This window comes from Pteronotus mesoamericanus, unplaced genomic scaffold, assembly GCF_021234165.1.
Source record: "Pteronotus mesoamericanus isolate MK-2021 breed Mesoamerican mustached bat unplaced genomic scaffold, CSHL_Meso_final contig_202, whole genome shotgun sequence".
Classification (NCBI taxonomy): domain Eukaryota; kingdom Metazoa; phylum Chordata; class Mammalia; order Chiroptera; family Mormoopidae; genus Pteronotus; species Pteronotus mesoamericanus.
The window spans coordinates 5,769,291-5,796,775 of NW_026555086.1; the positions used below are offsets into that span (position 1 = coordinate 5,769,291).

General features: G+C 38.1%; 2 protein-coding genes across 2 annotated transcripts in view; one reads left to right on the forward strand and one right to left on the reverse strand.

The window, feature by feature from the left end:
* The window catches only part of RPGRIP1L (RPGRIP1 like), a 77,936-nt gene extending 50,795 nt beyond the window's left edge, over positions 1–27,141 (reverse strand). The window contains exons 1-9 of the mRNA XM_054570343.1: positions 27,076–27,141; positions 24,424–24,515; positions 22,676–22,820; positions 19,231–19,529; positions 16,046–16,139; positions 14,655–14,798; positions 5,475–5,580; positions 2,949–3,095; positions 1,405–1,478 (exon numbers count right to left, since the gene is read on the reverse strand). Coding sequence (XP_054426318.1) covers positions 1,405–1,478; positions 2,949–3,095; positions 5,475–5,580; positions 14,655–14,798; positions 16,046–16,139; positions 19,231–19,529; positions 22,676–22,820; positions 24,424–24,508 — 1,094 coding nt within the window. The 5' untranslated portion in view covers positions 24,509–24,515; positions 27,076–27,141. The remainder of the gene's footprint in view (positions 1–1,404; positions 1,479–2,948; positions 3,096–5,474; positions 5,581–14,654; positions 14,799–16,045; positions 16,140–19,230; positions 19,530–22,675; positions 22,821–24,423; positions 24,516–27,075) is intronic.
* A 196-nt stretch (positions 27,142–27,337) lies between these two features.
* The window catches only part of FTO (FTO alpha-ketoglutarate dependent dioxygenase), a 314,012-nt gene continuing 313,864 nt past the window's right edge, over positions 27,338–27,485 (forward strand). The window contains exon 1 of the mRNA XM_054570344.1: positions 27,338–27,480. Within this exon, the coding sequence (XP_054426319.1) occupies positions 27,436–27,480 (45 nt within the window). The 5' untranslated portion in view covers positions 27,338–27,435. The remainder of the gene's footprint in view (positions 27,481–27,485) is intronic.

A 27,485-nucleotide genomic window follows, 5' to 3' on the forward strand; every position in this document is an offset into this window, starting at 1 on the left:
CAATCTGCGAAATGAAATTTCAATTTTTCAAGCACACAACTACAATACTAAATACTTAGGTACATATCAATATAAACCTATGTATTGTTTTATAGAGATGGGAATATAAAGCAAGAAGTATAATAAATGCTTTGGGTGAAACTAAGCAGGGCTGATGAGAGGGACCAGAACAAAGGACTAAGGCCAATGTCTGGAACGGGGTTCAAGTCAAATCCCACAGAAAGATTTTTAGCCAGTCTATCCTTGCTGGGGAGCCCCAGGTATTATTTTAACTGAAGTCTGAACCTGTTATTTGTAACCCTCAATATAATGAGCCACTGTGCAAAGACAATCAGCACCAGCAGGTAACCACATGGATAATGCATACCATTGGAATGATGCCTCACATTAATTTAGACACATTTTCAAAGTAAAAATGAATAAAAACCTATCACTACACTCTTTAGGTATAAGTTGTTTAATTGAAAAAAATAGAAATTTCATTTACAAAACATTAAATGTACAGATAAAAAGTTAAAGATATTCTGTAGATCAGATGATTACTTTCTGACGGTTCAAAATATGATCAATGGAAGCAACTGCTGTATCAGCTTTAACAGATATATTTCTATATATATGAAATAGACTTTCATGTAAATGTGTATTTATCATTTATCAGTATCATGTACGAAACACACACACAGATACCTGTATCACTTAACTAAACTTAGCTGTGGAGTAGAAGTCTGTTTCTAACATTCGTAGTAGGGGTTAACTTTTTAAATACCTTAATTATAAAGCAGATAAAAAACAAAACTGAAACAGCTCTTTAAAATCTATCTTGAGATAAAGATGCCTGTGTTTCTTTTCATAAGAAAGACAGCCAATAATAAGCTAACACTTTTGCCTCTAGCAAAAGAATCCCTCTCAGCTTGTAGGCTGGCTAGCCCAGTGGAAGCAAATGAAGGCTTGGAGAGACCCAGAGAGGTTCAGACACAACCCCGGTTACATCACAGCTTTAAGAAGGTGGGCAAGCTACTTAATTGTTCTGTCTTCATTGTCTGCAAAATGGGCATTTACAGTGCCTCCACTTCCAGGCTGTTGTGAGGAATTTACAGTAATGTATGTATTTAGTACAGTACTTACTGGCTTATAGTCTGTGTTAAATAAACAGCAGCAGTTGTTACCAGTAACGGCAACAGGGTTTTCTTAGAAACAGATTACCACTCAGGTTAAAAAACTTATCGCCAATGCCCCCAAAAGCTCATTCTCTTTTATAACATATATAAATATATGTTATAACATGTATATCTCGCAATCACTCGTGGCTAATTCTTTAATACATATTAGATGTTCTGATATCAGTGCTCTGATATAAAAGATCTCAAGACAAGAGAATGAGAGAACACATGGAATCAGATTTACCTGTTATAAAGTTTGTCATAGTTTTCCTTTAAAAGTTCCCGTTCCTTTTCTAGATCATTAATTCTATCTTGCAGCTAAAATTAAAATTACACATTAGGTGATTATCATATAAAATCACAGGGGGTAAAACACACACAAGAGAAGGCTAACATGTCTTGTGCTCTAAATTGCAGCTGCTAACTAGTCCACTTATATTGTCTGTATTTAATTTAGCACTGATTTTTCCCCCCAGTTGTTAAGTAAACATGAAATTAATATATCTGTTTTAATTTAGTAGAAACGTATGCACTACTTTATGGCAACCTGTGCCAAAACTCAATAAAGAATGTGTTAAAAGCTTGCTGTTAAGTCTGGGGAAACATAATATTTTTTTTCTTTCCTCCCCAGTGAATTTCAACATTATATTCATTTTGCATTAATTTCCAATTGGCCCATAAAAAAGAAAAAGGATTAACTTTTCTTTTGGTTTATGGTTCACAGAAATTGTGTCAATCACTATTTACTCTGAAGTCATAATTTCTCATGTTACCTGGAATTTACAAAGAGCCAGTAGCACATATTTTAAATATATGAATGAAAAAATAAAATTGTATACCTTGTTTTATCCCAACAAATATTTTAGAAATTAACTTGGGGTGATAATTATTTTTACCTTTTTATATTTAAGTTTTATTCAGCAGTATATTTTGTAGTTACAACCTTTTCCCATGGATCAGAGTACTCTTAAAATTCATTTCCCTTCTCAAAATTCTCTTTTGATGCTGGCCTGAGACCTAGTAAAAGATTCTCTCAAGATTAGAACAGAATGTAGGCATCTTATTTCACTTCATTCTTTTTGAGAAAAAGTTTAACAGACTAAAGAAAAAGAGTGCAAGCTGGGAGACATGAGTAGCAAAAATAATAGGAAGATGAGTTTTCAAACAACTCCTTAGAACAAAAATAATTTCACAAAATTGCTGATGTTGCAAAATACAACATCCTTTTCCTCCGAAACATATAGGCTCCTATAACTTTGTTTTTGAATTGGGAATGACTAATAAGCTGTTAAAAATGAGAAAGTAAGTGCCACAGGTAATCTGGCTTCTGTTTCAAAATGTTTTCTTTTTTCCTCAAAGATCCTTAAGTCTTAAGTAAACAATGGCTATGGCTCTTGGTACATCTGCAAGTATTTTTTTATTTTTTATTTTATTAATTTTTAAAAAAAAATTATTGACTTGAGAGAAACACTGATTAGTTGTTCCACTTATTTATGCATTCACTGGCTGATTTTTGTATGTGCCCTGACCAGGAACTGAACCTGCAACCTTGGAGTATTTGGACAACACTGTAACCAACTGAGAGACCAGGCCAGGGCCATTTTCAGGCACTGATATGCCGTCCACGTAACATGCTGATTACGTTTTGCTGTGCTCAAAGTGCCATGTGGGTAGTTCAGGATTTTTAGATAAATATAATATTTGAAATGTCTCTAATGTTACTTTTTCAAAACTGTTAATTACAGAGAAGTTCTAATGCAATGGATGCTAAACAGTTTGGAGGCTTACCTCTTCTATTCTTTTCTCAGAAAATGTCCTGGAGTGTAGTTGTTTCTCTAGATTGCAGCATTTTAAGCGTTGCTCTTTCAGTTGCTTATTTAGCTCGTCTCCATTTGCCATCAAGGCATCATGGCTGATCCTGAGAGTTTTTTGCTTCTAAAAACGAGAAGGAAAATCTTTTCAAAAGTTATGTTTGGATTCTGATTTGAATACATGACTATAACTCTATAAATAAATGTACCCCTAAAGTTCATGTTCTACAGTTCGTCCGTCACCTCGCAAACAATGTACGTGGGACCTGTCCGCAGGAGACCTCTCCCCTGAGGTGTGTCATTAGGGGGAAAATACAGGGCTGGCTGAGCACGGAGTCAAATGAAGCAAACTCTTTTTGCCCTTTTTAAAATTTCTGCTAGTTTTTCACTTGTTGATAGTGACTAGTGAGTTAATTAGCTTTAACAATCAATTTTTCTTCCTTTTCCTGTGATTACAGTGGATCTGCTGTCTAAAAACGCTGTTTCCTGGGTCAAAAGTCAATACTGACCACAGGTGGTCAGACTGAAACCCCTTGCCACCAACCCGGATACACAGCCTGGTAAAGCCAGCTTCTGATTTTGATTAAGTTAAAATTTTCAACTCAGTAACAGTTACTGAAGTTGTCTTAATTTTTAAAATGTCTACTTATGAATATTTTAATTTCAATTTTATATCCTTAAATGCCACTTCTTTATAAATAAGATGGGTGGTTATGTTAAAGTCTTTTCAGAGACCTTACGATCATACCATGCACATCCCACCTACTAATTAAAATCACCTAAGTTCTACTGAAGTTCTTCAGTCATTTGAAAGAAACATGGCTATTGAGCTACTTGAGTCCAATTTTTGTAAGTCTTGGTGTTATTATAAAACACTGCCTTTAACCAGCTTTCTCTGGCCTTCCTACCTCACTGGGGCTGATGGTCTGAGCCTCTCAATTCTCTGCCCCGTGCCAAGCCCCAAGCGTGTGCTCTGGCAGACACCTGTGAGTGCTAGTATTTCAACAGATACCTGGCACCACTGTTAAATGGCAATGAAAGTAGTCAGTGGTAAAGAATAAATCACTTTTTAATTCCTTTCTTAATTCCTCATTTTAGAAGTGGTTTCCAACTACATGTGTTTTTAATCTCCCACTCCTACCGATGCAGAGATGGCATGCTGTCATTCCCTCTCGGTTAGTCTCCTCTCTGTCACAAGCTGTCTGATTCAGAGAAGAGTGGGGATATCGTTTAATAGTGAATTTAGGCTTCACATGACCTTATGCTTTGCATTGATTTACTCTTTTCCTTGTCTCAGAACTCCAAAGAAAGTATGGTATCTGCCCTTGACCACGGGGGACACGGTCCAGTACCCTCAGGGCCCGCCTAAATCACAGAGAGTGCCAAACCCTAGATATCTTATGTTTTTTTCCAGTAGATACATACCTATTATAAATTGTAAATTATAAACTAGCCACAATAAAATATCAACAATAACTAATGACACAATAGACCAATTATAACAATATACTATAATAAAAGCTATGTCAATGAATATGGTCTCTATCTTTCTCACTGGTAACCAAGATGGCTCCTAAGTGACTAACAGGCAGGTGACACATACGGTGAGGACACGCTGGACAAAGGCATGATTCGTGTCCCAGGCAGGACAGAGGGGAACAGCCCAAAATTTCATCACTCTACTCAGAACGGTATGCAATTTAAAACTTGTGATTTATTTCTGGAATTTTCCATTTAATATTTTTGGACTGTGGTTCACCGTGGATAACTTTCACCGCGGAAAACAAAACTGCAGATAACGGTGGACTACTACACTGCTTAGTGTAAATTCTGCTCATCCGGAACGTTGTGGCGTTTATTAATCCCAGAACCTATGTTACTTAGGCAGTGCCAGTAAATCCTCCTGATGGCACATTCCTGCGAGGCCACAGTCCTTGTTAGAGCAGTAATGGGGACGAAGAGTTCCAAGTACTATCGGCCTGAATGGTTAAGATTTAAAATAAATACAATGATAGTTGATATGAAGGATACCCAAATATTTTAGTGACAAAACAAAGCAAAATGCCACATCAAAGGAAGACTTAACAAAACCTGATTATCGGCCTAGTCATAACTTTGGTCCATCTTGGATATTTCATAAATGCTTAGAGCTGAATCTATATGTAAAACCTCTAAACTTTTAGTGCTATGTGCCCATGCAAATGCAGACAAAAGGAGTTAAAAATAAATTTTCTTAACATGAGATGATTTATGATAAATATGTTTATCATTTTAAGATGACACAGACATTTATAAAACATCCAAACAGTTGGTCATTTCTTTAGGTATTAAGTTATAAATAACAAATGATATATAAGGTGAAATTATACAAAATTGGGAAGAAAAATAATAATCTTAAAAAATTACTTTTTAGTTTTATGTCAATTATACTTAAAAATATACAACCTGAATACATTTTGGACACTTGTATGTATCACCATAATAAAATAAATGATCACAGTACCTCTTGAAGCTGAATAAATTTTCCTTCCATTACTGAAAGAGCATTGCTTTTCTCCACTAGTTGCTTATGAAGCTTAATCATTTCTACATTGTCTCGAATGTTTGACCTTCAACGACATGTTTAAGAAAAAGAGAGACAGTAAAAAAATGCAAGGCAAAAGTAAAAAAATCTGTCGTGGAGTTACAGTTTTTCATGGAATATTAACTAGAAAAAATGTGCACACTTGCAGATCAGTCACCAAGACTTTCAGATTATTATACACTTAGGATTAAATTATTTAAAACCAACCAATCATCATTTTGAACTTTATAAACCCAAAGACTCTCAGATTTTGAAGGAAGCCCCAAACATAATGACTTGTGTGACCCACACAGTGACTGGTATCATTGATTTAGTGCCATTTTACTATATCCTGAAAGATGGAGCAAGGGACGTCAGTCTTGAGCACAGAAAGTGTTTCCCCCCAAACCTCCGACTGATCACACTGCTTTTCCCTAAATGAAAAATATGCAATACAGCCGCTCATCTTCCCACCACTCCCTCAAAACAAATGGTATCATAAGATTACCATTTATTGGAGTTTCCTCCTGGAGTTTGAACTTTTCAAAAAACTTCTAAAAAAAGTGACTTAGCATTTTATACTAATAATGCCCAAAGCTGGCATTTAAATACGTTGCAGATGTGCCTTTAGCTGTAAGAGATCATTTAACGTCCACAGGGTATATAGAAACTCTATATGCTGCAATACTAGTTTGTATTTTTCCTACCGAGATTAAAGCAAATGTAGAATTTAACAGGAAGATCTTATTAAAGGTTAATCACAGATCTAAATGAATACCTGTTTTCAAAAGGCATTTATTTTCCTGACAGAGAAAAGTTCCTTAATTTAATACATTTTACATTCAAAAGGATCTTCGAAAATGTGAAGCTCGGTTTTAGGCTTTATTTTTTAAAGAAAATAAACATACAAATTTTAAATTCAGAAAACTTTCTCTGTATTTAAAGTAAGTAATTTTGCTTCCAAAACCTATCTAGTGTACACATATTGGAAAGATTGTCACACTGCCCTACTGGAACCAGAAAATGGACTACAAAGCTCACACATCTGTAAACCAGCTGAGGACTTGAAATACTTAATTTTCCTCTTTGATATTTGAAAGTTCATTGTATTTTGGCATCGGACAGTCAGTTGTCCTCACACAGAAGATAAACAAGTCCAAGAACCTGGATCTTGCCCAGGGCACAGTCTTAACACAATGTTAAAGTAATTATGTGTCTAAAACATGTTATCTAGTAGTTCTGAGCATACACTCAACAGTACCCTCATTACTATTCCCCTTAGTATTAGATTTACTCACTTAAGATAATACTATTATCTTTATTCACTAAAGATAATATCAATGCTATTATTTTTATTCATATTTTTATTTTATTAATGCTATTAATACTATTTTTACTAAAAAATGTAATATGGAAGAAAAATGTATTTTATAGGTCTAAAGAAAATATTCATATTTTTTTCATATTTAAAAGTCGAAATATGATTTATCTGTTTTCCCCAAAATTACTTGGTTTGACCACTCAGCAGTGAGTGACATTTACTGACCTGGAAGGACAGAACACTGTTCAAATAATTTCAAACCTTTTCTTATATTTTCAGCTGTCCCTGATATTTGGCTTTTCTTATTTTTGAGTATATTAAAGTTTTCCAGAAGCTATGCGGGCGGGGGGCGGGGGGAGTTAAGTTTATGGTTGTTTGTGTGGAAAATAATACAATAATTAATACATGATAATACAAGAATAAACTCTGTTTCATGTATTTGTAACTATAAATCTACTTTTGCCCCACCCTGTATATGTCAAATATATTTAAATAATAATTATTGTTTAGTGATGTTAACAGCAAAGAATTAAGCTCCAATAACCCACTGGGCTATGTAGGGTCACAGAAACAACAGATTTTGGTTCTGAATTCTCTTTGTATGGCAAAGGCCACTAAGTATCTCAAAAACTTTCAGTGGCGTAATTGGTGGATGTTTTCTTGAGTATTTTCCTAAACTTCTTGGAATTTAGACTTTTCAAAGTACTGCTAAGAAAAGTGACTTAGTATGTTATACTAATAATGCCTCCAAAGTGGGCACAAATTACAACATAAGTAGTATTTAGAAATCAGCAACAATAATGCGGTACCTCAAAGTCAGTTCGCTAAAAAGGACACCTATTCTGGGACAACCTGAGGCACGGGCCCGTCTTCAGTAGTTACTTGTCAGTGTCGGTTTTAGGGGCTGTCACCCAGCAGTCGTTACTGTGCCCGGGCACTTGTGAGGGCTGGCACGAAGGAGGATGACTCCCTGGCTCTCTGACTGTGCCAGTCGGCGGCAGAAAGTGCACAGAGGCCAGCGCAACCAGGCGAGCGCGGTGGTCTGGCCTTGAGGAGGGTGTCCAGGGAAGAACCATCTCAAACCTCTGCATCGGCTGCACAGTTTTAGAGACAAGATGCGGTAAAAGAGCAAGGGTGGACGTGAGACAGACAAGAGGAGAGGCCCGGCGCCACAAAGCAGACAAGGGACATGAGACGGGCGCTGTGGGCACGAGGGGGCGAGTCCCTGGCTCAGCGGCCCGTCCTGGGCCGCGGGGCCTGCGGAGGGCGGCCGCGGGCTGGTCTCCCCTGAAGGAAGGAGACGGGGCTAGTGGAATGGTGGTGGTTTAAGTGACCTCCACATTATACTGCCCTGCTCCGTCCCATGCACTGCGATGGGACCACCAAGTCTTTGGGATTCTGATTCTGACAGAAAGCATTCTAACAGGAAGAACAACGTACAGCCCTGACGGGTGCGGCTCACCCCGCAAACCGGAGGGTCACTGGTCGGGGCGTGTACGTGAGGCAACTTAACGATGTCCCTCTCACACATCAATGTGCCTCTCCCTTTTGTTCTCCCTCCTCCCGCCTCTCTCTAAAAATAAATGAAATCTTTAAAAAAAGAAAGAACAGTGCATAGTAAAAGCATTCAGAGGAACTTACAGCCATGTACCAATTCATACATGCTGTATTACACATGGTGAACTGATTTTCAAACAGATATCAAGCATATCAATTAAACTGTAAAAATAAATTTCTCAACAAGGATTTTGAAAAAAAATATGAACATTAAGTTGGAAAATACAGTTTCATTCCTTTTTTTCTCTTTTTAACAGACATATTATTTAGAATTCTGATAAAATCTCCAACTCCGAAAAGACTTGTTGGCCCATCTCTAGATTAAAAACAAACTGAAATAAATTAGATTTTATGTTGAAAAAGTAACACAGCTCAACAACCTATGTGCCAAGTTTCTCTCGTAATTTGAAACAGCCAAGCAGTGAACTCCGAAGAAGGAATTTCTAATGGGAGCCCTGAAAACACTTGACTCCGGCTTTGCTACCGGGCGCCACACCAGATCCAGGAGCGTCCGACCTCCGATGTGCTGGGGAAGGAAAAGCTTTCAGACGCACGATGTAATGTGTAGTCTAATATGAAGTCTTAAGGAGAAAAAGAACCTTTGCTTTGGTGAGTTTCTTATACTTCATTTCCCAGGCACACAACTCCTGCAACCCCCTCCCCAATCCCCCGTGACATTTCATTCTTCGCTACAGTGAGGAGGATGAACGCTAAAAGGTCCTCTTGATTTTTTGAGGTAAAAATGTGATAATACAGTACTTAACACCACTTAGAAGAGAAGGCTTTAGAGTACAGATGCTAGGCTATGAGATTCTGGACAGTAGTTAGGTAAAATATTTATGAGACAGAATAAAGAGGCTCTTTTTGAGTAATGGTTTCAGGCTGACTAAATTTGGGGGACAAAGTTGAAAACAACCTTAGGATTAAACACTGTACATTTTTTTAAAACAGTGGAGACATTCTGTAGGTGTATTGTTGACAGAAATGTAGGTCATTCATGGCTCTTGTTAGGGATACAGGGATAACATTCACTAGGAGATGTCCCTTCTGAGGAGGATTACAGAAGGTTGCTAGCAAATTAAATGGACTAAGTTTCACTAAAATAGCTGATGAAAGTCTATTTGAAAGGTAATGGTTTCGCTCAAAACTGCTACTTGAGTTCATAGGTGAACATAATGCTCCCTGATCTAAGAGTGCGCAGAGGAAAACAGTTGTCTGTCTGTATTTATTTGCCTCTCGGTGATACCTTTCTTGTGGCATTGGGTCAAAATAGAAATCAGAACTTGAATTTTCTTCCTCCCAGCGCCCACACTGCATGGGGGGAGGGGGGGCGCGCAGTGAGGCGGCGCTTGCGCACTCCCCTGGCAGCGGAGGGCGCGCTCCGAGGGACCAGGTGGGGACAGCCAGAAGCCAAACCCTGATGCATCTTTTCAGGGGACCATTTTGAGGCTCAAGTTTAATGGGTTACAACTAGTAATAGGAATCTGAGAACTATATTTAAGGTATCAAAAACTCCCAGTGGGAAATGTAGATTTATTGGCAATTCAGTGGCAAAAATGAACTAAAGGTTTTGTATTGTGTGTGTCTCTTGATGGAATTATACCTTACTCAGTAATAATACAGGTTATTTCACAATTATCAGAAGCAATATTTGGTATGATATAGTGTTTAAAAAGAATTAATTAACACTGTTTATTAAGTAGAAAAAAAATGTCAGAAACCCAACATCCCGAGGAATACAAGTGGCTGTTGTTTGAAAGGTAGGAAACCACAAACCCAATCCCATCTTCACGTCATAGTTGAGGGGTTACCTGAGGCCAAGAGAAGCAATGGGTCTGGCCAGAGTCCTCACGTGAGGGGGCCGATGCTCAAGTCCAGTTCTGAGAGGTAAATTCTTCCCACTCCTCTAAGTCCCTGCCTTCCTCTGAGACATTCCTAAGTTTTGGCTCTCCCTCCACTCTCACATATGTCTGTGCTAATAGGTGAGTTAGAATTAATTGTGGCAATTTCTGTGGTTTGTATAAAGTGCTGGGAAAATATCTGAAGCTGCTATTATAGAAAAAAATCTTACGTGATATTAATAATAAAAAGCACAGGGATAAAAAAATGGAATGTGAGTGATAGTGTCCATTGGGCAAATTCTAAGGTATTCAAAACAACAGTAAGAGCTTGGTGAATATATTTGTAAAAAAATGACAGATCGCCTCCCTGTGTAATACTAATGTTTGCATGGTTATCCCTGGCCCCAGTTACCCTTCCTTCCGAGAACCAGATGTGCCCTCTAAATTAGGGGGCGGGGCAATCAGGCAAATCCAAATTGAGGAACATTCTGCAAACAGCTATCAATGGGCTGCAAAAGACTGGGGAACCACTCTAGAATAAAGGAAACCTAAAAGACATGACAATTAAAGACAATACATGAGCCTTGATTGGACACTAGATCAAATCAAAACAAAAGCAGCTACTTAAACAAAATAGCTATAACGGATATTATTGGGACCACTGGGCAGTGTGAATGTGGACTGTGTATTAGATGGTGCCACCCTATCACTTACTGTTAAACTGCCCCAAATGCGAGAGCTGCACTGTAGTTATGAAGGAGGGTGTCCTTGTTCCTACAAGATACTCAGAAGTGCAGAGAGGGCGAAGTGATCCGCGCACTCAACTCGCAGATATGAGAGCGGTGGGGAGAGCATGGGGAGGGAGGGAGAAGGCGCGTGCACAGCGTGGAGCAGGCTGGTGTCATCCACAGATGTGCCAAGGGGCACAAGGCCCCTGAGCGTTCTCACTGCTTTGTGCGCAGCTCTTGCGCGGGTTTGCAGTTTTCGAGATGAACAGTTGGGGAAGACTTGGCCATGCCAGGAAGCAGCCCTGTGCCTGTGCGCAGAGGGGAAAGGGAGCCCGAGGGCCGGGCGCCGCCTTCTGTTGCAAGGCTGCAGAAGGCCTGTTTTAGGGTTCGATTGTTTGCTCCCAACAGAAGGGACCAGGGTAAGTTAGAATGTCTGAAACACGTATGGGTTAAATTTCCTCCACTGGGACGTTATGGCAGTTACATGATTTTTAATTAAGAAGATAAACACCCTAACATGTACTTAAAAAAGAAACAGAGTACAAACTAGTTACACATTTGGTAAGAGTATAAATATTTTTGGAGTTGAAAAAGTCAATAAAAGGTAAAATCATTCTGATTTTAATGTTCATGTACATGTGTTCAATGGTTACTGCTGTGCATTTAATTTAAGACGGCCTTTTTAATAAGCAGAAAATGTGCATTTTTATATTGTTTAAATTTTAATATGGACTTTTGTTCAAAACAACACAGACATTCAGGCTACTTGTAAATGATACAAGATTTTTTGCTAATGAGGCATTATGTAGAACATATGCAAAAATCACAGCTCAGTCTTCCAAAATAGACCACAATAACAAGAAAAAACACGATTTTAATAAAAAGGAGCAGCACTGGGCTTTTACTTCAAAGCAATTAAGGGCTTTGGATAACCAAAAGTTTATGTCAAGCTGATGCCAAACCAAACTGGTCTATTAAACACATACTATGAAGAGTTGCTATAATATTCTATGAAAAGGCTCTTTGCCATAAATATCCAGCACAGCACTCTGAAGATTACAACTATGTTGGGTTCATGTTTGAGAACAAGGAGTCCAACATTCAGATCAGACTTCTAGGATTTCAAATCTGAAATAATGTATCCGTGAAAGACAAGTTCAAATATGTTTTCCATTTTGTAATTTTTCTCTACAGTAAATTATACCAAGTTTTATATTCTCCCCAACATTTTTTTCAACAGTTTTCCATTAGTCTCAAAAAAAAAAACACAAAAAACCCCTGCTGTTGCACATAAAACTTTGAGCTATGTGTAAACATGTAAGAAAAAATAGACCTGAAGCCCCTGATTTGAAGTCATTTCTTCTGTTTTCAACAACTGTATTTCAAGAAACAACATGCCATTCACTACAGGTACCCTTCCTTCTAAGGAAATAACATGTAATTTTCAATTTTATAAAATCAGTGAAGTAGGGTACAAATTGGTTTATTTCTTTGACCTCAACAAACAATAGCGCCTTTACCTGTAATTCTTATTTTGTCTTCTAGCTTTTGATGTGACCAAAAAGAAAACCCCAAAAACCCAAAAAAAACCCCCAAAAAACCCTGCTGTGGAGTGCAAGTCCCCTGACTTTTCACAGCAGTCTTTTCAGGTTTTAGGTTGAACTCTTCTGTGTGTATATATCGGTGCCTCTTGCTGACAATATTCAGTAGAAAACACGTATACCTGTGCATTACTCTGTTTCTTGTGCTGTTCCAGTCCAGGATTGAAGGACTTCTGGATCTCCCTTTCAATGGACTCTGACCACTCTAGTTCCTAGATGATCATATCACTTTGGAAGGGGGACCAGCAAGCACAGTGTCCATGCTACTCTTTGGGAAGTTAAGTAATACAACAGAGAAAGTGAAGCTGACAGGACTGGACTCCAAGCTTGGGTTTGGCCTCAGTGCAGATATTTTTTACTCAGATGATATCTTAAATATGGCTTTGGGCAATTTACTGAGATCACCACACTTGGTGTTGGGGCCTCATCCTTTAGCAATGTTCCTCACAAGGAAACACTGATTGATTTTCCAAGAACGCTGAGTCTAAATCAGTTCTTCTTAGGGGAACACGAATAACTCCTTGGTATTCAAGCTGGTTTAAAGCCAGGGTTCAAATTATATCCCCTAATATATATATAATTCTCAAATATATTCATGGTTTTTTTTGTCCTGTACTTATAAGCATATATAAATGTCCCTAACTATATGGAATTTCATTATATAATTTAATTTTACACATAACTTTTTAGAAACATAAATTATTAGAGACAGTGCTAATCTTTTAAAACTCTGAAATATAAAGTTTTTCATATGTTTTTAATCCTACTTTATTTTTTAAAGACGAGTCTCACATTATGCATCATTTCTTAGCTGTCTCAAGCATTACCACATAAGGTTAGTTTGTTAAAAGAGAATTAAACTCTGAACTTGAAATGAAAAACTAGAAAATAATCCTCGGTTTTTCAAGATAAGATCCTAGCCACTTGAGCATGATATTGCATATGTTGGAAAGGGGGAAACAGAGGATCTAGGTCTGGTTTAAAAAAAAATTGAGAGAAATAAAATAGGTATAATGAGCGCAATGTGTAGGACTCACATGGACTTCAATTCCAACAACAGAAAGGCAACTTCAGAGAAGTTTGTACATACATTGGTTATTGGCTAATATCCAGGAATTAATTGCTGCTTTATAAGCGAGATAATGGTGCAGTGGTCACATTAAAAGAAAATCCCTTCTCCGACAGAGCTATGTACTGAAGGAGTCACAGGCAGAATGACATGGTATCCTGCTCGGGCTGATTCATTGAAGAAAATAAAGGTGAAGGGGTAGATGAAACAAGATTGGTAACACGCTGGTAACTGTTCAACCTGAGTGATGGGTACCTGAGGGTTCAACATACTGTTCTCTTTACTTTGGGGTATATTTGGTCAAAAAAAAAAAAAGCATAAAGAAAAAAGAAAAGTAACAGAAACAGAAAAGCCATGAGGGGAAGAAAATATCAAGGAAGAACACATAAACTCTTCTCGGAAACATAACGTGAAAGCACAAAATGAGAGAACGGTCATTACGAACAACAACAAAAAGCAAAGGAGGATGGCACAGAAAATGCCGCATGTAATGACACGTCAAAAATGAAGAGGCCACAAGGAGACTCCTGAAGAAGCACCCCCAGCATCTATAATGATCAACAGAGCTGAATGCAAACTTTGAATACTGGGAGAGGTAACACCTTTTGGGGATAAAAAAAAAATAACAGGTACCATTGTAAGGCATTTACTACCTTTTAAGGTTGAAAAAAACTTGAGGCTGGACTTAGTCACAAGGTCTGCCAGCAGCTGAGTCCTTGTTGCATAGTCCCCCCAGAAAGGAGCAATCAAATGGTGTTGGAACTTCCTAAGGTCTTGGTAAGAGGGGCAAATCAGTGGAGTCAGCAAGATGAGGCCCAGCAGGTAAGGAAACTGCCCCCAGACTAGAGTTGATGGCAGTTAGTAGGTCCACAACAGGTTATATGGAGAATGTGAAGTAAACACGTGATTTTTAAATAGACTATACTTATCCTTCTGTGACACATGATAAAGTATTTTAAATGAATTTTGACCTTATCAAAGTGAAATTTCTGTTTTAACATACCTTTGATCTGTAGCCTGCTGTTCTCGAAGTTGAAGAAGAGATAACTCAATTTCATTTTCTTTTCTCCGCAACTGAGTTTTCAGGATCTCAGCCAACTGCTCTAACTCTTCTATCTGGCCTCTCTGGGTCTGAACAACATCTTCTCTGAAATAAAGAACCTTCACATGAATGTGTCATTTGAAGAAATATCTGCAGTACTTAAGATGCGTACAGAGAAAGTTCTCCATAATAAAGAGCAAGCAAAAGTTTAAAATTTTAGCGTAAGTGCCTCCGCACAGAGGAAAATAGTAGCAGTTCAGAGGCGATGATCTGGCAGTACATAGGGAGAAATTCCAGATGTCCTTTTTAGAAGATACTGTCCTCAGCAATGGATGGGTCGTTAGGTTCAGTTCACTGAGTATTTATTGTTCACCTACTGTGTACTCCACAATATGTTCATCTTCAGCTAATTTCTATGTCTTTGTTCTTTCATATGCAGATCTCCCTATGCCATCCAAATTAACACTTCAGAGAGAGATGGCAAAACATAACTGAATGCTTTCTAGCATTTGCTTATCTCTACCTTGTCTGGCGGCAACCCAGGGTACCGAGTGTCAGGAAATGGGCGTGTGACCCTGGCTTTGGAGCTAACAGGTTAACAAGATTAGGTGTAGTCTTTTAGTTTCCATTCTCTCACAGTATAATCATCACTGTTTCTGGTATTTAAAATATTCAAAAGGAAAAAATTTAAGCTCATCCATCTCTTAAGCAACTATCTAAAGTATGATTCAGAACTGGTCCTTTCTGATGCTCCAGGTGAAGGCCTGTAGATAAGGCAGAACCTTATCTTCATTTCTGTGACTCACAGACACAGAAACCATGAGGCTTTGATTAACTGGAAAAGTAAGATAAACGTGGCAGAAGTAACTTTTTTGAAACCATAGTATGATGAAGAATGCAGTACTGTAGAATCAAACTGAAACAAAATCTGAAATCCATATGTATTTGATAACTCCAAACTTTTAAGCCACTCCTTCCAAATATTTTTAACCACAAAGACTAATTAATTCAGGATTTAAAAAAAATTATCTGTAATTATTTCTGAGCATGAAAATGTTACCTCTAAAGTGTATACTATTCAAATGGACTTTATGCCACTCATTTTGGGGAAAATTAATAAAGCACTACTCTATAAACACTTCCATTGACACAGTTGGTTAAATTGTTCATTTTCCTCATTTTAATAGAAACATATTTAATAATATGTGCTTATCCCACAGATCTAGCTGTAATTTGGTGGAGCAAATTATTTGTATGTAAACCAATTTTGTTTAAAATAAAGAGAGGAATGAAACAAAACAAAACATGATCAATAAACAAAGTTTTAAAATGACCACAAAGAGAATACATACAAATGTCTTATTTCTCCTCTGGCTTCTTCCAGTAAACTGTTGCCATATTTTGTAAGCATGGGCTGATCTACATCTACATCTTGGAATCTAATACCTAAAAATAAATTAGTAAGATTATGGAAGTTAGAAAAGAGGAGCCTTGATGCGGTATCATAAGGAAATGTGTAACATAATAAAATTTCTCAGGTGCTCAGAGATATGTGCTCTATAGTACAGAGAATTAGAAATACCTTGCCAAAGGGACTATTAGATCTCAGCCACCAGTTGGCATTAAATCAAACACAGCAGCAGGTGTAGCCCACTTAACAAATTCTACTATGGAAACTAAATTACCTAGAAATAATTTGATTCAACTTAGATTTAAAACTCTTGAAATAATTTCTGAAAGAACCAAAGTATTCAATTCAGGTCTTTATAATATAAACTGAAATACGTAAAAAGGTTTCAAAAACTTGATTTTTTTTTTTTTTTAGTATTTTTGATAAATGTTTCCTGTACTTTGGTTTATTTCACCTCATTAATAGAACCCATATATAAACAAAGGTAATTTGAGGAGAGATCATCAACAGGATTCCTTTAAATAAAACATTTTGCTGCTGCACTTAAAATACAACTTTTCTTATAAAAATAGTTGCATGCAATTTTATAAGCCTGTTAAAAATGAGACATACTTTTAATTACCTGAATTAGTCTACACTTAGAGAACAATTAAATTGTTAGAGTTTAAAGTGGATAAAATATGACACAGAAAAATTATTAGAGTTTAAGGTAAATTATGAGCATTTAGTTTTTAATGGCACATAGACCTGGATACAAAGGTAGAGAAAAAATTCTGTTTCTTTAGAAATGTTCACTTTTTTAAAACAACCATTTTAATTAGAATAATGGCACTATTATTTGCTATTTCCAAAATGTTCCCCATCTTTTGCTGTCATCCAGACTGAAGAACAGAAAAGGCTCTGCCTGAAACATTAAAATAGTTTACTGTTAAAATCTGCCAATTATATTATTTTGCCAATAATGCTAATTCTTAAGCATTTCCTATATGAATTGTGGAAAAACTGCATACCACTAGTGGAACTTTAAAAACCTATTTATACTCAAAATATATCTTAAAACTACGGTCTCATGGTGAGTTATCAATGGTCACCTTTTAAAACAGATACACCTCATAGAAATCTTTGTTCTTCCCCGTAAGAACTGTTTCTCCATCGCAATGGTCACACCTTGCGCCGGTACTTCTGTCCTTCGTCCCGACAAGGCATACGTGGAAAATGGAAACATTTGTACAGCAGCTGGGGGGCAAGGCTGATGTGGCCAGGGGGGCTCTGGGGCTCTCACCCCGCCCCCTCCCAGGCTGCACTATCTCTGACAAGGGTGGCCTCATCCCAGCCTCAGAGTGGTCTTAAGGGGGTCTCATATGATTACTATGGTATCAACCTTCATAACGACGCTTCCAGTTTACCCGGAGAGAGAGTGGTTAAGAAAGTACTTATCATGACTTAATGCTTTGTGCAGCTTCTGTTTTCGGCTCTATACCAAAGAGTGAAAAAGGCCCGAATTACTGAGTGTAAACACAAGGAGAAATTCAGGCTAAGTGGTCATATTTTAAAGAGACTCTGCTGCTCTGTGGCTTTTTTTTCCCCTCTAGAGGGAGAAACGCCCACCAAATTCTTCTATTTCAATGGCAACTCAGAGCAGGAGACTCACTTGCCACGTTAACCCAAAATTTAGGCGTTGTGTTAGCCTGCAACACCTGCAGACCGCAGAGATCAGCCTGCCCGACCACCGTCACCGGTGACAAAACTGAGGGGCAGAGAGGATAAGTGACTTTGTAAAGGTGAAATATATTATTGTGGAGCTGCCATCCCCCTAACCGTTTTTAATCTGGCGTTATTGCCCCATTGTACAGAGTGGGGAGAGCGAGGCCCTGGGAGGCCACGTGCTCTCCTGCACAGAGAGAGTCACTTGGTGGCAGAACACATTTTCTGCTTCCTGATTCATCATGGCGACTCTGGTTATATTCAGCCTGTTGCCAGCCTCACATGGCGAGGGCAGCCCGGCTCTTTCATCCTGCAGCTGCCTCCTGCCTGCTCCTGCCTGCGTGTGGAGGCCTGGCTGACTTCAAAGGCATGCTGTCTAGGGCGTAAAGTGTCAACATTTTGGCTTGAAGAAAAAAATAGAACAAATTTATCTCCCTTTCTGTTCCTATGCTATTTTTTTCTTTCCAACGAATTGAAATGAAAGTTTTACATCATTTTTTTATGTCCCCCAAAATGTTTGGTTTTTATGTGAAGTGTATTTTAAATGAAGATCAATTAGAGCTAAAATTTTATTTCCTTTCCCAGTAGTTGAAATTAAAAATGTGTTACCTAAAATATTTCCTGATTTTTTGCTTCATTATAAATACAGTTTGTCTGTGGGTGGAGAGAATTGGAACTGTATTAGAAATACTTAGGTTCTTTCTATAATGAGTCTTGCCTACACAACTGAATTGTTTTATAGCTTGGGTAGGTTTTAGAGGATTCATTTTCAAAATCAAGAAAGTGATTGGCCTATAATAATTTTTGGAGGTGGAAGAGGCCCTTGTAATCACTTGATTAAATACTTTTATTTTACATGTAGAGACAACTCAAGTTCAGAATGATTAGAAGACTTGTCCAAAGTCCCCAGATAGTAAGTCAGGGAGCAAGAACCCGACTTTTTAAACTCCTAGGTGTGTGCACATCCCCTCTCATGCCACCTCCACACAATGAGAAAGACCTACAGTTTTGCAGATTTTACAGAAGGTCTTTCGATGAAGAACTTCAGTGTGATCACATACAAGCAAACTAGCTAGTTTCCCCATTTGCCTGCAGCAATGCGATTTGCTTCCATAATATAACAAAACCAACTCAAACTAAACAACTCGTACTTTATGTAGTTTCATACATGTCTCACATTAGTTAGAATGAACATTTATGTTCAATGGTTTACTAAACAAATTTGAGTGTGTCTAGCAATCCTAAAATAAAATGATCTTCATGTTAACACTAATGATTTTATCAAAAAGCAAGTCCAAAAGTGATTTTTCTCTTTCTAAAGAACTTAAAAACATGAACAATACAGAAATAAAACTGTGCGCGTGTGTGTAAAACGACCTATTAGAAGCCTTAAGGGCAGGATTTATGGAAGTTTTATTTTACCTTTCCTGGGGCAGTCCTGTGAGCCTGCATTTTCACTCGCTTTTCTGCGCCCAGTGTTTACGCGAGATTGCACATAATTGTAAGGAGTTTGCCTGTAACCCTGGATTTGAAGTTGCTGTTTGGCTGAAATTAGTCTGTTTTTGAGGACTTCATTTTGTCTTTCAAGCTCATGAACTTTCTCTTGCAGCTGCTCAATCATTTCTTCCATTTCCACATCTCGTCCCAGCCGCTTGGGGCCGCCACCGACCCGCTCATATCTTTTCTTGTCATTAACTAGCCGTATTAACTTGGTGGCCATTCTAGGGAAATAATAAAAAGATGAAAAGGAATGTGAGAAGTCAGCATAAAATGCATTCTGTTGAAAGGAACATAATCACTGTGAAGACTTCAGTGCAGAACCTGAATAATAAATTTCAGGTTTTGATGTAACTATTACTGCCTGTGAAGAATCCTTTGATGATAATTGAAACCACTGGGCAACAATCTGCTTTATAGCACTGACAAATAACAGTTTCCTAAGGCTTATCATTTAAGGTTAGTAAAGAGAGGACACATATTTACTCCATATGTTCCTCAAATGCAATTTTTAACGCATGACCTTATGTAGGAATGCTGTATGCACTTAAATGTAGCTACAGATTGTGGATGTGGTGGGTTAGACCTGCAAGCCACAGCAAGTTAAAACTTTTGAAAAGTGTGTTAAGACTGTGCGGCATTTAGGTGATATATTGTTTTCAGTTTCTCTAGGATTAAGACATGCGACAAATATAAAAGTGTTAGAATGCATAGATACACACATATAAAAAAACCCAATGAAAAATTCAAAAGAAACCAAAACGTGCCATTAAATGTTGTTTAGTGCTGAAGAAACATGTATGTTTAACGGTAGAAAATAATTAGCTGCAGAAAGTATTATTTTAATGTTACCTTTAGGTTTATACATAAATTGTGTTTTTGACATCTCAGGAGTTTGTACCTTTGATTCTTTTAAGTTTTGATAAAAACTGGTTAGACAGAACAAAAGACAGAAAGGGCACATGGGGGTGATGTAATATACACGTACAGAAAACATGCCTGACAGTGAATGGAAAAATCTTGGCAGGACAAGAAAGAAAAGGTGGCTTTGATGAGAGACACAAGTTCAAGACTTTACAAAATTGGTCGCACATCTTCAATAGCTGACTCTAGTTTATAGTGAATCTATTTTTATAAAGACCCAGACAGGAGATTGAAAATAAAAACTCACTTCATTTTTCTTTAAACGGGGTTTGCTTTATTTTTGCATGGTTATGGACAGAAGCTTTTACTTAAGAGAACAAAAGTGAAATAAAAAAAAAAAAATCCTTAATAGCTTTGGGATGTCACAGAACAACCTTTTGTTGCCCTAAGCGGAGTCCTCTGTAAAAGCAGTAGTAATACATGTCTATCTACACTTCTGGCTTCTCGGCCTACAGCATGTGGCACCAGGGAGAGCAATGCATAACATAATCAGTTAAGATTGTTTTCTCTTTCCCTTGAGGCACATCCATTAAACATGCTTTATAAGGGATCCAGGATAATAAAAACCAAGATCCAAGAGTACCACAAACACCCTAGTAAAATAATCAATGGATTAGTTCCTTTTCCACCTAATCCAGAGAATGATATATCATTGGGAAATCAGGGCAGGTATCACAGCACCATAGAGCCACACACTCCTCGTAGGCCTTGAACGAGTTGAGGATCCTGAGCCCCGCCCAATGGCTTATCCCTAGAAATATGGTAGCCATAAGTGAGATGTCAGCCTGAATATCTGTTACAGGGAGACTTTGACAGAGCCAGAGATCACATTCAAAAGAAAGACACAAAGTAAAACCAAATAAACAGAACAAACAAAAGACAGGTTTAATGTGAAAAAGTGCAAGAAAAGCACGTCAATAGCGTAGCTTTAAGTTCCTTCAAAGATGTCCAAGTAAACTTCGTCAAGAAGCGTAAGATTGCACCACTTTCTCCAGTAATAGCAATAATTTTGATTTGTTTATTTTATGATGTTAATGAATCATAAGTGATTGGGTAAAGTTTGTGTATTTACTTGAAAAGGCGGTTCATCAGACCTACATTTGTACTAAAGTGACACTAATTAGGTTTTAGGGATAAATTTACAGGCAGTTTTACCTAGGTATCTAGGTAGTGTCAGTGGTGTGACACTGAGAAGGAATTTAGAGCTTTGGGTCACAACGGTCATTAGATTATTACTCTCAGGTCTGAGTAAAATAAAATCCCAGGAGGTTAATGGCTTGAACATACCATACGCTAGAGGCAGAGAGATAAATAGAACACATGCATACAACTTGACTCCTAGCCCAGTCCTTTTTCCATTAAACTACGTGGCTCATTATTAAGTTGTTTTATATTTTCTGGCTAGGACAAATTACTAAGGAGGTCAAGGTTGTGAATTCAATCCTTTTACTGACCCATTACGCTTACAAAGAAGAAGAACCGTTTAGCGGTGATCGACCAAATCCCTCATTCTGACAGGCTGGCATGTGTGCGTTGCTGGTCAGAAAAGGAATCTGGCAAGTGAGCCACGTGTCTTGAAAAGACATCATTGTGACCCAAAAACCCAACTCAAAGTAAAAGCTTCACATACAGCAGGTCAGTGGGGCATTAAAACAAAGTCCGCAGGGCAGAAAGTGAACTAAAATCACCCTTTAGAATAAATTCTAAGCAGGAAAAAAACCCCTATTTTGTTTCTTGGCTGTTTTACCTTTTCATTGGACCTTGAACATGAATATGAATGCAGACCTGATCATGCTCCTAGATGTGAATGCACTTCTTGTTTTTAACGCTACCCATTCAAAAGATAGTCATAGTGTTTCTACACGAGAAAGGATTTAAGAATATCTAGTCTTAAGAAATTATCTCTGCAGAAATTTTTGCAGGCATATCAAAAGTGACACTGTTTCTTCAGAAACAGTTGAGGCTTGGAAATAAATACAGATTCTAGACCAATCCACTCAAAGTTAAATATGTTCCAGATATTGAAGTCATGTTTTCATTAGTAAAACCTAAATTTTAAGGACATATGCATTTTAACACATTAAAATAGATAATTACTTTTTTAAACTTTCATTTTATAATCAAGACATTTAAAAAGCAGATGCTCTGGCCGTTTGCTTATTAAACTATAAATATAAACCCAAAGTTATTTATAGATACAATACACTCAGACACTATTAGCTCTTCCTTTCAAATAGCGACTTCAGGCATAATAAACACTCATAATCTTTTTGGTTTATTATTCTAGTTTGTAAAAGTTTCCATTTTTAAAAAAATTGTATTTATTTACAACCTGCCTTGCTACAAAAAGGATTCAAGGTGGAGTTTTCAATTAAGTTTATAAAAAAAGCAAATCCTCTAAACTTTACAGAGTCAGGAAAAAAAGCTTAAAGCTTTTTATCATAACCTTTTAATTTTATCCTCTTGCTTGCGGGCATGCTGCTTCAGTAAAATGTTCTCATCATGCAAGCGCAGAAATCTGTCTTCCAGCTCCTCCCGGCCGATCCGCGACACGGCCTGGTGAGACTTCATCGTCCGTGTTGCTGAGGTTTCTGCAAAAACGCCAAGGTCATGGACCGCGGGGTGACTTAAAGTAGTCTCTAAAAATGGTAACTGTTAATATTAATATAAAATCTGATGCACCCATCTCAGATTTCTCCCTCTGTGACCTACAGTTAAGACTGCTTTAGAAAGAACCATGGCATTGCTCGCATTGCTGACTGGAGGGGAGAATAAAAACATTTGCTGTTGACGCTACATACGCAATATTGAAGGATCGGAATAATAAAAGTACCCACTCAAAAATGTATTCAAATAACCATTTTTTAAGATGTAGCTGGGACTTTGATTCCATAAAGGCTTTTTGATTTATATGCTGTATGTTGAGAAAAACTAAATCGAAAGTATTTTTTTTTACAAAGAGTTTTAACAATAATCTAGTAAACATAATATGATTACGTATATTTTCCTGAGCTATGAGTGTTGGGTTATAGAAAATAAACTATAAAATTTGTAAGACCAAACAAGAAAAAACCCTTCACAAATTATTTATAATCTACCTTAAATATTTTAAAAGAACTTATATACCTTTTAGCATGTGCGTATAACATTTCTTACATATGCTTAAGTCTGGTATTTTCCATATCACTGAGAAATTGGTAGATTTTCAACAATCCTCCCAAAGAACAAATGGACCAAGATTTACACCCTTTGGTGGGTAACTGGGGGCAAGAACTGAACTTAAAGTATCAAACCCCAATAAATAGCTTTGCAAACTTAAAATTTATTTGTATTTGAATCCCTGATACTCTGCCCAAAATCTAACGCAAAACTTATACAAATTTTTTACTTTTAACAATAAAAGCTGTATAACCGAATTTATCTTTTCCAGTGAATGCCCTTTCCCCTATTCCACAGATCCCCTTTCTGTGGTAGCTGAAGGTGGCCGCCTGCAGTCTTCTGCTTAACAGGTGCAAGAAGATACCTTAGTGGAATACATTTTCCATCACAGCCTTTTCAGTGGCAAATGCAGTGGCACGACTGCGTGGCTGGCACACTGTGCGTACGAAGAAAAACATCGCTCTATAGTCTAAATTGTTCCTTTAAGCTGTGCTTTTCTTCCTTAATTTGACAATGCTTTTGCGATCTATAGCAATCGCTAAGATATAAAAGGATAAAGAAAACCTTTAATGTATATTAATTTGATAAATCAAAGTCAGTATCACTTGGATAAACAAACCATTTTGAGAGACTCTACTTGAAAGATAAAATATTTTAAATACGGCATTTCCTCCCATACAAAATTTAAACATAAAGAAACATTTTAATGGTGAATGTGATTTAAGCCAGGCAATTCGGTTTGGAGGCTTGATACTCTCTGTAGTTTCTACTGATGTGTGGAATTTTAAAAAGATGATTTATAACAATTCTTTATCAGAACAGAGGGGGATTTTACATTTTCTATGAGCTGTTGATAATTGATGCATGCAGTAAAATACCATATGTTGTTCTAAACACTCCGTCCTCTTGTTTAGTCCAATCAAGAGCTATATAGTTACTTAAATGGCTTCATTTGTATTAATATCAAAAATACTTTAAAAGTAAAGAAGTTACTGATCAAAGTTCATAACTATAATAAGTAACAGCTGGCCATACCTTGTAACCCTCCCACTCCAAAGAGGTTTGGGCCTATATCTTTCACAGGCAGGTCTCCTGCAGTCTCATCAGTTGGACCAGACATGGCCTATCTGCGGAGAAAAGAAAATTCAAATAAAATCTTTCCAACTTATAACATTAACTATGCAATGGAATGAACCAAATAAAAGGAATAAGGAACTATAACTTTAATGGACATCTTATTGCCCACATGTGCAGCCTGAAGAAGATGAAAGCGATTTTAAAAGTAATACTACATTGAATTATGGAGACAGTGTTCCTTTCAACAGTATATTTCCTATAGTTTGCTTAGGAAATGAGGTAAGATGATCATTCTTCCTTCTCTCTTCCTCTTATTCCTCTATCTGAAACAAGAACAAACTCCCCTAATTTTAGAAGCACCTCCTCTCCATCCATCATCTCCTTCTCTGTCCCCAAAAGAAAGCAGGTACCTTGGAAAAAACTCAAGTCAGGAACTTGATTCAAATGGTTGTTCTATTACCTAGTAGCTGGTCAAGTCACCTAATCTCTCTGAGTTGCAGTTCCTTAATCTAAAAATGGAAAAAATAATACCAATCTCAGAGAGTTATGCTAAGGGTAAGTGACAGGGTAAATTAAAGGCTTTTAGCACATTTGCCTGGGATGCCATTATTGCTTGAATGTTAATTTTTAGCTTGACACACAAATGAGTGGGTAGTTCCAAGTTTTGCAAAACAGGTTTCATAAATACACTAAATGGGTTGGGTTTTGTTGTGTCCTGTCTTTGTTGCCATGAGGTCTAGGTCCCAGGGCTTCCTCCTTCGACATAGTCTATCCAGTGAGTTCTGGAAATTTTAGAGTTTCTGTTCTTTACAGATTCATCACAGCAGCTTAGTTATGTATGCGGATGTGAGTGGTCCGTGCAATGTCTAGTATGCTGGGAAGAAAAAAAAAAAGAAGACTTTCCATTTCAATCTACTCTGAAAGCCAAATGCAAATTGCCAATGGAGACACCCTAGGGCAGAGGTTCTCAATTTCTAATAGGTTGGTCCTAGAAAGTAGCAAGCTTATTGGCTTTGTTCTCCTCTGTATTCTCAGAGGCTGGCATATAGCTGGGCACATAGCAGACACTCACTAAATGGTTATAATGAATGAATGGTGTTCATGGAGCTTCAGGGTCTGTGAACCCAAAGATGGCTTATAAAATCTTGTGTGCTTAAGTGTATGTGCAATATCTTTTAGAGAGAGGGTTCATAACATTTATGCACTCATCAAGGGTTGAGAACCAGTACATTTTTCTGTGACATAAATAGCTAACCGACATGTGCCTCGGTGGTCATCTTGTTCTGGAAACAGTGCTACAGAAGAGGTCAACCTCAGGAACCAAATTATCAGGCAGTTTCAACACAGGACCCTTGTAAAAAGGTAACTTTTCCATGATAGAGTCATGGTAGCTTTTATAAGATAACAATAATGATGATGGTGTTAGCATTTATTGGATGCTTACTAAAATATGCCAGGCACTCTTCTAAGTGCTCTGCTTATATGAATGAATCAAATATCTCAAAATATCCTCATGAGGTTGTTACTCAAATGATTTCTACTATACAAATGAAGCAATGGAGATACAGCTTAAGAAACTTGCCCAAGATCACTCATCTAAGAAGTCGCTGCCTAGTCTTACTTTTCATTGTCACTACTAGGAAGAGGGAGTGTTACCCGCACCTAGAGCTCATAGATGATGCTAAACATCCTACAGTGCCCAGGAATTGCAACAATTACCTGGCCCCAAATGCTAATGAGGTTGAGAAGCCCTGTGGAATGCTGTAATGTCTCTCGAACGCCATCTCCTGCTACCCCTCCTTGCTCTCACTGTTGTCCTTTAGGGTCCCCCCAATCCAGGGTACTCTTGCCTTGCCCGAGGCCTTTGCCTTCGCTGGATCCTTATTCTTTGGGGCCTAGGTGTCACATTCCCGATCACCCTGTTAGAGTACTCTTCCTTCCAAATTCATCACTGTTTATTTCTGTTACAACAATCTTCTCTATCTGAAATTATTATGTTTGTTTACTAGCTGATTACTAGTTTGTCTTCACTAATAAAGTACGAATGAGCACCTTGAGATGGGCATCTGCCCTGTTCACAGATGGTCCGGTACAAGTGTCTCGCACAAGGTGGGCACCAGCATTAATATTTACTGAATGAATAAGTGAATATCTGGCACTGAGACCAAAATGGTAAACAAAGTCCCTGCCTTTACGCAGTTAATAGGCTATGGGGTAAGAAGATGATAAACAGATCACTAGACATAAATAATTGGCCACTCGGGAGGCTTAAGCGTGTACTAACCAACTTCTAAGCCAGGTCAAATAAGCGAACTGTGTTTACGTAACCTTCCGCTTGAAGGACTTGGAGAAGCTCTACAATTACCGTCAACTCTCATCAGATAGGATTTAGGTCGGGATATAAATTTTCAAACCGGTGCTGGGCGTGGGGGTAATGGGCGGGGCTGTGGTTCGGGCCTGATGGTGTGGGGGTGCCTCGTGCTGGGATACTTTTCACGCGAGAACTCCAGGGCCTTCTAGAGGCCGTAGAGCCGACCCCACGACCCCGGACGGTGCTGCAGGTTAGAAGTCGAGCACCTCTATTGCCCTCTTCTCCCCCATAGTACTCACCGCCACTCTCTCCCGGCGGGTAGCTAACCGTTGCTATAGCGCCGACGGCGTGTGGCGCCGCCAGCCGAGAGAAGCACGGGAGAAACATGGCAGGCCCCATTGCCTCCTGGGAAATGTAGTTTTCCTCGGTCCCTAACCCGCCCGCTCTTTGCGCCGTGGACCTGGGAAATGCAAGCGTTCCAAATCCCGAGGCGCTCCGGGTGTCGCCGCTTTGCATCCTGGGAGTGGTAGTTCTTGAGGCTCTGGGACAGAACAGCGGTGGATGGGAGGAGGCTATCGAGAGAACTACACGCAGGAGGCGGGGTCCACAGCAAGAGAGTCTACAAGACTGGCAGTGGCGAAGAAGATTGTAGCGGCAGCATGAAGCGGACTCCGACCGCCGAGGAACGGGCACGCGAAGCTAAGGTGTG